The sequence below is a fragment of the Anneissia japonica genome, unplaced genomic scaffold (assembly GCF_011630105.1).
Source record: "Anneissia japonica isolate Jap-2015-1 unplaced genomic scaffold, ASM1163010v1 scaffold16202_len33968_cov106, whole genome shotgun sequence".
Taxonomy (NCBI): Eukaryota; Metazoa; Echinodermata; class Crinoidea; order Comatulida; family Comatulidae; genus Anneissia; species Anneissia japonica.
Genome location: NW_022745692.1, coordinates 19,327 through 31,454, shown reverse-complemented (window position 1 = coordinate 31,454; position 12,128 = coordinate 19,327). Strand labels below are relative to the sequence as shown.

The following is a 12,128-nucleotide window of genomic DNA, read 5'->3' as shown; positions in this document are numbered from 1 at the left end:
CATTATTTGTCTATTTGAATACATTAACCATGAAATCAAATACTAAAACAAATTTTAGGGCTAAATAAATTACACGTTTTGCTTAATATCTTCAAAACAGCAAATTGTCAGTTATGCTCTTTTGCCATGGGAGGGCAGTCTAAGTTTAGGCTAGCCTAGCCCAAGACCTTGTTCTTGTTGCTAATCCCGCCCCACATAGGCCTATGCTCCCGTAATCGCCGTACCCTTGAGCGTTAGAGACGCGTTCGGAAGCACTGTTCATGGCATTAGACACAGCGAAAATTGTTTCCTCCATCATTAATTGAATGGCTAGTTTTCATTTACATTTCACATGTCTGTCGTTGTAAATGTAAATCAAACCAGTCATACTTGGGTGCTTTTTGATTTACATTTTAAAACAGAATTTTGAGAGTTCGTTTGATCAACTCAGACCCACGTTTTGAAATTTGAATTACATTTTGGATAATTAGAACTTCGTTTTGGGAAACTAGACCTACATTTTGAGAAATCAGACCATATGTTTTTTTTTTTATAAATTAGACATTGAACTTTGCAATTACGCTTTTCAATTACGCTCATACATAGGGACATACCTTGTCAATATCATCTGGTGTTACCACTGTGATGATTTTGGTCAAGAAGTCAATCATCATACGTAGGTTTGTAATCACCGTGTTCTTCAACTTCTCGTTTGTTTTAGAGTAGAGAACTATTCCAGTGTCATTTAGATAATCAAGGACAGTGGTGAGCGTGCTTTTCGAAATTCCACACTCTGTGGCAACACTGGTGATCTATAGAAATGTATGATAAATTATAAATGATTTGTATGATACATTTTTCAACCAACAAATTAGGCGATAAAAATAATCATAGAAATAGCGCCAAAACATTAAAAGCATATAATAAGTTACGAATTAGTATACATTAAAACAATGGACACACAGAGGCGTACTTTAAAATAATGAACAATATGATTAAATTCTTTAATTTCAATATCACCTATCTTTGTCTTGCGTTTTTAGTATTTTAAACGATGCTGTATGTTAAAAGACGACATTCGTCGTGCAAAGTGAATTTAAATTGATTTGGTATTTATAAATCATGCTCACTACTTTGTGCCACTGACCATTGTACAGTGTCTATAAATGCTTTGTTAATTGACTGATTGAATTATAAGCATACGATTTACAAGCAAACGTTGGCGAGCAGGCCTACGTTTTTATTTTCATAAATGAATTAAGTTAGCATCGAACCTCATCCAAAGACACCCGCAGCCTTGTTTTACCAAGCTCTTGTACTTTGGACTGGAAATCAACCCAGCTTGTTGGTACAGTTCTTGCCATTGCTTTCATGTATCCTCCGACGTTCTTTTTCAATGTCTCAATCCCTTCATCCATTTTTGCAGTGTTATCAACGGCGTATATCGTTCTGTCAACGTGAGTTTCGTAAGCTGTTCCTTTGATTGCATCAAATATTGTGTGGAACATGGTGTTGATCTTTGAAAAGATTTAATACTGTACAATATATATTGGTAGATAGATAATCTTTATTGTTGTCATATTTTTTTTTAAATCATAAAAATCAATAATAATAATAATAATAATAATAATAATAATAATAATAATAATAATAATAATAAGTATAGACTGATATAGCACTTTATGACAACAAGCCTCTAAGCGCTTTACATTATATCTCCTGGTCATTGGATCTCAGTCGATACGTCAGTTATATCATTGTCATGAAAAAAGAAGGCAAGTTGACCAGACAAAATTGTGTCGAATTCCTCGTAGTTAAATTTTGTTAAAAGATCGGAATTCCAAGGTCCTTAGTGATAAATCAGGGCGACTTAGAGTTACCTCCGAATGGTGATTCTCATCGACGTCATAGCTAACAATGTTTTTTTTTTCATCTATTTAGATTTCATTCCTTCAAATCTATACAAAAAACTATTAAAAAAATAAAACAAAAAAATTATATATTGTACATTAAATTACAGATTTCAAATTAATACTGTTATATAATAAAATTAATAAAAGGAAATCTTACTCGTGTTTCTGCCTCACTCTTCGACAATTGGTCTTTGTGAGTTGCAATCAAACTGATTGGGGGTGAGGATATTTCGGCGTTGAAGAAAATTGTCTTCTTTTCCATATTTGGTAGAACAGCATGTTCAAATATTGAACGCATCCAGAATAGAATCATCTGTAAGTTAGTCATTGACAATTCCCCCTGAAAATTAAAGAAAAAGAAATAGCTTATTTTACGAAAAAGAATTTGCTATAAACAATAATAAATAAAAAAAAATCATTTATTTATTTATTTTTTATTTATTAAATCACTTGTTGTATAATCTTATTTACAAAGCTTAATTACAACGTAAGAATTCGAAAGAAGATTTAAATGGTTTGCTTACTTTATGTAAATCTCTTGTTTTAATCAAATCATTCAAATCATCTAGCAAACTGAAGACAACCCCGTATGACGCTCCACCTGTCAAGTATATCTAAAATAAAAAATTTATGATTACGAACATTCACAAATTTAATTTTATAATAATAAAAATAATAATAATAATAATAATAATAATAATAATAATAATAATAATAATAATAATTATTATTATTATTATTATTATTATTATTATTATTATTATTATTATTATTATTATTATTATTATTATTATTATTTTTGGGACTTCATCCAGGAACTCTTGTTGGTTATAATGAATATATTATTGTTATTATTATTATTATTATTATTATTATTATTATTATTATTATTATTATTATTACCATAAGACGTGAATATTTTATAATTTGGCATTATACAGAATTCAGCATAGCCTACCCGATGAGTTATGTAGTACTTTAACTGCCCAGCATAGTCCCATATGGATGTTACTTCACTTGGACCAACGTTGCTAGTTCCCTGGTCAGCAAGTCTATTAACCACCATTTTATGAAGTCTGTCTGGTAGTGTCTTTTCAAATGTATTATGGCTTCTCGTGGACTGATGCGTTGATAAACTTCCATCACCTTGAGGTTCCTGAGAATTTCCTGAAAAATTAAGAAATAAAAGTAAAATTAGCGAGAGTTAAACACAACGGTAGTCTAAATTTATGATGATTAATTATGTTGAATTATGATGATGACGAATGTGATAGGGGAGATAATAATGATGATTTCTTGAATCTTTGCTTTGACCTGCTGTATTTTTTTCTTGGTTGTTTTTCTCTTGTATGTTTGTCCTGTGTGGCCTTCGCCTTTTATGGTTTCTCCATATTTGTATATTTTGCATAGAGTTTTATATTTATATACTGTATTTTACATTGTTTCTTACCTGTAAGTGGCAATTATTCACTGTTAGAATAAATAAATAAATAAATAATGTCGTGATCAAAAAGGCGTCCATGATTAAACATAAAGAAAAAGAGATAACGATGACAAAAAATGAATATCAAGATGATAACGATAAGAAACTGACAATGATAGTGATAAGTGATGATGATAATCATTATAATGATGATGATTATTATTATGATAATATTGCTGATGATCCTGAAGTAGTCTAACTTTTATAGTGTCCGTTTTGAAATCCAATATTACCTCCATGATGACAATCTGGAAATGATATATTTCAAACACTATACTCCAAAAACATATAAAATGCCTACTTTGTCACTAGAATCATACATAATTTCGGACGCAGACATAGTTATTGTTCACAATAAAAGGAAATTCGTTTAGAAGTCACAATATGCACAGAATCTTGATTTTAATGGCTTTATTGAAAACCCAAAATAGCGCCTTTTTCTAGGCTGCTATTGTTTGGACTATTGTTTGGTAGGGCCTTCTAAGACCAAACTTGAGAGAGACTCAATTCTTTTAAATTGTTTTGCAGACAAAAGAAAAACAGAGGTTCATATTATTATAAGATGAGGACGTTCACAATGAAGTAATATACCTCTTTCATTCAATGTCATTACAGTTGTTGCTTCCTCCACTTTTCCCTGTAATCAAATAAAATTATAAAAAAACTAACTACCTTTATATGCATTTTCATAATAATATTAATAATAATAATAATAATAATAATAATAATAATAATAATAATAATAATAAATGATAATAATGATAACAATAATACAATTTGTATTTGTACAGACAGGCGGTTTGTAGTATCATAATAAAATCAATCAAAATTTGTATGCAGTCGGAGTGATGTTTTGCCCTACCTGACATATCATCATACATGTATATGTAATCACAATTTATAAACATTTTAGAAATGACAACAATTTCAGCAGAACAAATGAAAAAAGTTGTTTAGAAGAAATAAGTTCATGAAAAGAAACAACAGTAGGGACTATACAGAATAAAAAGGGTGAAGGATTATAAAAGTTATAATAATTATATAGAGTAAATTTGGTAATACAATATTTTTAAGAAATAACATTACCGTTAAAGATGATGCAGAATTGGATGATGTACTTTGTTTGCTTTCTGGCTGTTTCAATTTCTTCGCGATATTTTCTGCTATGGCTCCCTCTTTTATCTGCTTGGTTAATTCACAGACTAAACCACATAAATAATAAACATTAATTCAAAAACTAAGTTACATAACATTATACAAACAATTTCACAAAATAATAAATAAAATTGAGCTGAGCGTTTGGCTAATTTATATGCTTCCTCCTGCACTTCAGAGCCCGTGTTCGATACCCAGCTCTGTAACGAGTCTTTTAGAATAAAAAAAAAAACTCTGTGTGCCTCGAATTACCCTTTTGAGAGTTACGCGAGTTAAGGACCGTGTTTGTACCAGTCTGCATCGGTTTGATGTTTGTTTATTTAAGGGGAGGCTAATTATTAGCAACCAGTCAAATGACTATGTGGCTATCTTCGCTCCCCAGGTTGTGTAATGAACTTTCATTAAAATAAAGAAAAACAATTAACATATAAAAAAAATCATACAAGCACTCATCAAATACGAGGTTAATTATTATCATTTTTAATGATTTGAAATTGAGAATAGATGAATCAGTTAATTTGTTAATTAAATTTTTTTTATCATATACCATCTACATTAGTCGTCTCCCACTCGCTGCAGTCTTCACCAAATGTTTGAAATACTGTTGTTGTAACTATACCGTCGGTTGATTGTTCATTCTCATTAAACCTATTGACGAACAAAAACGGTGGTTGTAAGTATACGGTAATTAATTATTTTTGGTCAGTTAGCCACGAAAAATGGAAATTTCATAAAATATAAAATATAAATATATATATATATATATATATATATATATAATGAATTACATTATAATATATATACATATTTATATATATGTATATGTGTATGTATTTATATAAAAAATATATATGTATATATATAAGTATGTATATATGTTATAATGTATATACACACACACACACATATATACTGTCTCTTATACACATCTAGATGTGTATAAGAGACAGCGTCCAGACCGATTATAGCCACGAGTCGCCACAAATCGAACACAAACTTCTATGCTTACACTCAAATATTTCTTTATATATTACAATGTTTTGAAGTAAACGAATATTGCTAGTTAAACAATTTTTGAAACAATAGATCTGGTGGTTAATTAATCAAATCGGATGAAAGCGCGTACCAAGAAAAGAAGAAGCATTGGTTAGTTTTAAGTGTGTTTGTTTAACACTCAATACACGCTTATTCGGAGAGGTTCAGGAATAACCAAGGATCTAGTACGGTCCCCTGGAGAACGTCTGAGGCTACTATCACTATCCTATGCATGTTAATGAGAAATCCAGTCAAGGTCGCATCAATCTGGGCGCATAGTTAGAAAAGCTGTAATCCATGAATTGGTATTTCCTCTAATGCCTAAGGTGGTCATCTTTTTGCAATGAGGCGATGGTATTGGGGCTAAAGTCCATTATACAGTACAGAAATAAGCACGGCCACGACTATCAAGAATGTTTGTAAAGGTCATTTACCAAGCCATTTAGTTGGGTTTTACAAGATGTTGCCCACAACAAAGTCGACCATATGTTGCAAACAATTATTTTTCCTAAACTTGGGAAGGAGGTAAGCTTTCTCTTGTAAATACAAAGAAAAAATGTTTGTTAAGTGTTTCTATTTGGCTATTGCACCAGATACTATTCTTTCCATCGAAAATAGAGAGACACCGAAGACATCACGACGCAGGGCCTTGACATAATTCCAAAAGGTTTTGGCATTATCATATTAAAGACCGTCCCCAACATTACGTTCATTTTCTCTGTCTATCACTTTAACACGTCGATTTAAGAACAAATTGGTTAAAAATGTAAGCAAATCACAGAGGTAAATTTTTTCGATGATATTACAAATGATGTATGAAGTGAAGGAAAAAGTTTTCGAAGCGAACATTATAGAAAGTCTGTACTGCATGCTTTTTGCTCAAAGTAACAACATGAAGCTGACATATTTTAAAATACAAGCTACAAAAATTATTACTGTAATATAAAAAAAAATCTCGAAAAAGCAAAACAAGACCTCCTGTACTTACGCTTTTCCAAGGATGTGATTTACACAGGAGGTTTTTCCTACTCCTTCCTTCCCGAGAAACATGAATCTTGCATTAACTACCGATATTTCACCATTTTGCATTTCATATTCGAAGGCCTTGACAGCATTTTCGCCTCTGGCTAAAATTTCACCGGGCACTGACAGTTCTTTTTGATACAAAGTTCAAGAATTATTAATACATTTTAAATATCTTGTATTTGTTAATGTCATGTTAGTACAGTGTCTTTATATTAATATTTTCAAGTTCTAAATTTATTATTCACCTCGAAAAAAACGTTGGCAAAATAATCAAAATAATAAAGAGCATAATACAAACAAAAAATAATAAAGTCATTTAAAAAATGCGTAATAAAAGCTTTAGATTTTAGGTAAAACAGTTACAATAAACGAATATTCAGCAAGTCTTTAAGCTTACCTATAAGTAACTTTCGAAGTGATTGACATTTCTCTTCACTCGTGGTTTCTTCGTCTTCACTATATTCGGTATCATCATAAACATCAAGAGGCGTCTTTCCGAACTGCAATAACAAACACGATTTTGATTCATTTCATTTATGACAGTTGTAAATTAAACAAAATCACAGTGAAGTCGCAAGTAAATTCAACACTGTGATATATTATAGTTAAATAAATATAATAAAATAACATTGGTGAAAGTAATACATATGACAAATAACTAAACACTCTTCAAGAGCGTCGATGACTAATAGGCCTATCTTTGAAGCATTTTCGGTGACATTACCGCATTTTTTATCGATATTAAGGCACCATGCATCATTAAACACACTGCTGTGTCCCGATGTTCATCGTTATTATCTGATGCACATAGGCAGTAATGTAGTGGTGTTCGTCCAACCTGCAATGAAATTATAATCAATGTCAAGTTTGTTATACACGCACAACACAAGCATTAGCCTACGGAATAATTGAGAATAAACATAACTGAATGCTCATGTAAGAATATTGTAGACGAAAATATTAACGATAATTGTTATATAATCATAACAATTATTACAATAATTATAATATTACTAATAATAATAATTATACTTTAAGTAATAATGACAAATACAGATACAACAATAATAATATTTATATTATCAAAGGTATATATTAATTGATATATACTTTTATAATGATGATGATGGTAATAATAATAGGACTAAAAATATCAGTTCTAATTAATATAATTGTCCCCATACATAAAAAAGAATATTTCTAGACTAGAATGTGATGCTCTGAATGTGTTAGTGAGTGAATTAAAAATATTTATGTATGTTTATATTAAAAAACGTGTTGTTTCCTTTTACGGTACTCACGTCGTCTTTTACGTTGGCGTTCTTCGTTCTTTCTAACGCGCTTCTCAGTGGAGTCACGCGTGTTGTGAGCGCCAAGAAATGGAGAATGGTTGAACCACCAGTAGTTGCACCAACCTGGCGCTACAAGAAAAAAGTAGAATATTACAACAAGAAAATAATACGAAAGCCCATAAGTTCAAATCAAGTATATATTGTAATATGTTCGTACGGATTACTAATCCGATTGGCAGATTGCTAAATTCGTCTGTAAGGATTACTAATTCGTTTATACGGATTAAACTATTTGTACGGATTACTAATTCGTTTATACGGAATAATAATTCGTTTGTAATTAATTCGTACAAACGAATTAGTTTGACTATGTGCGTTACCTAGAGAGTTTGGCAAGGGTGCATGCGGGGCTATCTGTAGCCCCTGGGCTAATTAGACTACACAAACTAAAAGATAGGGGAACCAACTAATAGATTACACAGCTTTGTATGTATGCCCATGGTATGCCAAATTATATTTTATTTCATTCATTTTGGCATGAAACAAGAGATTTAATAGATTAACCAACTGTTAGACAATTACCGTTAATAGATAACCACACGTTGGAAAACACAGCTAAAAAAAAAAACCCGACTTTAAAACACAACTATTCATAAAAGTTAAAGCATAAAAGCTCAAATCTGGGTGTAATTCCTACGAAAGTTAAAGAAAATGCCAGTCTAATTAAATTTTGGTAATAATTGGCAATGTAGAAATTATAACAAGTTGTGTTGAAAAAATTATATCAAGCCATAGTGGATTTAAGTGCAATTAAGTTATATATTGACTTTTATATTTTTGTTATTTTTGAGGTCTTTGATGACAAAAAAAAATATTTAAAATGTCACAAGAAGAGAAAGAAATAAAGGTGGGTGAAATGCACACAAAAGAGAAAACAAAAAAACATTTTAAAAACACAGATAATAAAAGAAATAACTGTTACAAACAGCTAAGATGAATCATCTTTAAGACAATACAACTAATATGCCTGATAAAAAACTGTTTAACAACACTGTTAACTGATAACCTACAGATAATAGATGAATTAACTGTTAATAGATAACCATATGTTGGAAAACACAGCTATAAAAAAACCGACTTTAAAACACAACTATTCATAAAAGTTAAAGCATAAAAGCTCAAATCTGGGTGTGTAATTCCCACGAAATTTAAAGAAAATGCCAGTCTTCAATTAAATAATTGGCAATGTTTAACAACACTGTTAACTGATAACTACAGATAATAGATGAATTAACTGTTAATAATAATAATAATAATAATAATAATAATAATTACATCTAATAAGGCGCACATATCTATCTCAATAAACTGTTCGAGGTGTTATTTTCACATGCAGGTAGCAGCATCCTTTTCTGTATTTTCCTATTTTATTTTATTTATTTATTTATTTTTGTTTAAATAATATTTCTTATTTAAATACTTATTATCAACTTAACTAGAGGTAAAACAGGAAAAAAGAAATGTAAAATCTCGCAGGTCATCAGTCTATTACCAGGCTATCCCGTTCCCGAACCTCCACCAGGTGGCTTGAACAAGGAACGGGAAACACATTTGCCCTGCCACAGACTAAAGCTCGACAATCGGAAAAGCGAGCCATAGGGGTCATGTCAAAAAAAAAAAAGAAGCAAAGAAAAAAAGGGGGCCGTTTTAATTCATTTATTTATTGAAGTAAGATAAAAATACAGAAAAACTTTCAGTTTTGACTTGAACACACTAAGAGTAGACCAGTAGCTAATGAACTGTTAGACCTACTTACAATTGGCTAAAACAATTTTCAAAAATTAATTGGAAATTCCGATTCTGACCTCTGGCATGTTTCAAGGCATATTCCTATCTCTGTAGACCTACCTAAAGGTTCAGAAACCTGATATTGATTTCAAATTATTCATTTACATTTACATTTCTGTTTTCTGTATCAGTATATTAGGCCAAACCTATACCAGAATTGGTATAGGCACTTAATTCTCACACACTTATTCATAGTGTTGACAATAGGGTTCTTATATCCTGGTAATCACTGGTCACAGGAAGTTTCTTTTTGTGTCAAATTGCTCAAAATATATATTGTATTTTTATTTGACCTACTTTAGTTTAAAATGGAAATGCACATACTGACCACCTTTAACCTACAAAAAAATGCATTTTTATGTTTCTGTAATGACTAGTTTTAGAGTCTTGATTTTTGTCTAACTTAGTCAATAGACAATTCAAATTAAGATCAAAGAAAGTCGGATGTAAATAAATATTTTGTACAAAAGTGACCGGAAGTACTGATACCCAGCTCGGACCAAAAGTTCAAGGCACTTTATATCTCTGTAACTACTACAGTGTAATGTATATACATAGGGGCGAATCCAGGATTTGAAGAAAGGGGGTTAAAGATTAAAAAGGGAAAAAAAAGAAAGGGGGATCCGGGAAAATGTTGATCCCAAATGAGCTTTCCCGACATTTTAAGGGTTTTTTACTTACTTTTAAATTCGTTAAAATTTAAGGTTTTACCTATTCAGGGTCATGAGAGTTTATCCTTATTCTTACATAGTAAGTAGTTTGTAATTAAACAAGCAAGCCAAGCAAGTAAATACACACACACACACACATTCTCGGTATAATAACACAGCAGAATGTCCCGGGTTCGAATTCAGTTCGGGCACCTATTTTTTCGCACTCGCAGATTCATCTTCTTAAACGTATTAACATTTATTTGCATATACTGTATATTTGAAAACGTGTGTCAAAAGTCAGGCATTTCCGGTATTTTTGTTACAAAATGATCCATTAAATTAAATATAAACTGTATACTGCTAGATCAACATCAAGTCACTATAACTAGTAGTTATGGCGATATGCTGTAATTATGTTGCGGATCAAAAGTTGCTATGGAAATTTCTGGTCCTTCTTTTATACAAATATCAAATTGGGACAAATATAAAAACATGATTCTTTGACCTCGCTTAACAAATTTCTGAAGTTATTCTCTAGACCTCAAATTGCATAAAAAACCTGACATGACTTCTATGGTTAAAATTCAAATGCTGAACATAAATCACTGTTAAAATTAATGTTACCTTGTTTATTTTACTCTTATTTATAAATTATGTGTGTTTAATTTGTACACATAAAATACAATGATATTTAATTAATTCTACTAACCCTGTATTCTAAATTCTCTTGTGTTGCTTTCTCAATCATATTCTGCATTATGTCGTCTGGTGCGTGGTACACTGCAGCATAAATTAATGGCGTCTCGTAGTCCTACGGAAAGAAATATTGAATACTCAGTACACGACGGTAGCAACATAAAACTATAAAATACAAACAATAAAATATTGTACATTTTCATCACATTATACTGTATCAATCAACAGTAATAATTGAAGAAAATCAATCAAATTGAAAATCAAGTTTAAAAAAAAAATTATACCAAAGGACGGTGTCTACATCGTCCTTGAATAGTGTTCAATTACTCTACACAAAAGAGCATGCAACTTTGGAAGATCAGACGTAAAAATGTTACCTAAATATCCTGAACATAAATCGGTACTGGATTTATAAATCTGGTGTTGCACAGTACTCCCAATTTGAATTAGGGCCTGGCTAAGGCCTGGGCGTAGCACTAGGACTAGGCCTAGAGCAGGTCCTGTAGCAGTCGGTCCCACGTATCGTTTTTGTTTCGTTTATTCAATCATTAATATTATTATTATTACCGCCTTTACAACTGGTTACAAATGAATAAGATATAAATAAACAAGAAATTCTTTTACGGAATCGTTTTTTAAAATTTTATTGGTTTTTAAAATTTGCTACATCATTTTCAAGTTGGCGAAAAAAATTTCGGCCAAAGAAAATTTTGTAGGATATACTAAACTACTGGACGCTATTCAATGTATTCTTGTTTACAGATGATTCTCCGCCAAGAATGGGGTGACAGTGCATGGATTTATGGACAGTGGACAATCATGTCTCCTAGTCTGTACAATGTATACATAGATAATCTTAACATTGAGCTTAGTGAAAGCTGATATGAATATACCGTCTATGAGAAGGTTATGAATAATTTTATTTATGCTGATGAAATCACTTTAGTAGCTTATTAAGTCATTTTATACCACTGTGTACTGTAGCACCTTGTATAACTAACCTGGTAAAACTAAGAAATCCCTTGAAGTTTGTGAAGTTTGCAATAAT

The 12,128-nt window shown here is 30.9% G+C and overlaps 1 protein-coding gene across 1 annotated transcript in view; it reads right to left on the bottom strand.

Annotated features, from left to right (window-relative positions):
• Positions 1–593: 593 nt before the first annotated feature.
• The window catches only part of LOC117120025, a gene marked incomplete at its 3' end in the record, with an annotated part of 15,366 nt that continues 3,831 nt past the window's right edge, over positions 594–12,128 (bottom strand). The window contains exons 3-15 of the mRNA XM_033265025.1: positions 11,094–11,195; positions 7,893–8,012; positions 7,316–7,429; positions 6,989–7,091; positions 6,554–6,719; positions 5,078–5,178; positions 4,462–4,577; positions 3,967–4,012; positions 2,851–3,059; positions 2,417–2,506; positions 2,050–2,232; positions 1,254–1,496; positions 594–791 (exon numbers count right to left, since the gene is read on the bottom strand). Coding sequence (XP_033120916.1) covers positions 594–791; positions 1,254–1,496; positions 2,050–2,232; positions 2,417–2,506; positions 2,851–3,059; positions 3,967–4,012; positions 4,462–4,577; positions 5,078–5,178; positions 6,554–6,719; positions 6,989–7,091; positions 7,316–7,429; positions 7,893–8,012; positions 11,094–11,195 — 1,791 coding nt within the window. The remainder of the gene's footprint in view (positions 792–1,253; positions 1,497–2,049; positions 2,233–2,416; positions 2,507–2,850; positions 3,060–3,966; positions 4,013–4,461; positions 4,578–5,077; positions 5,179–6,553; positions 6,720–6,988; positions 7,092–7,315; positions 7,430–7,892; positions 8,013–11,093; positions 11,196–12,128) is intronic.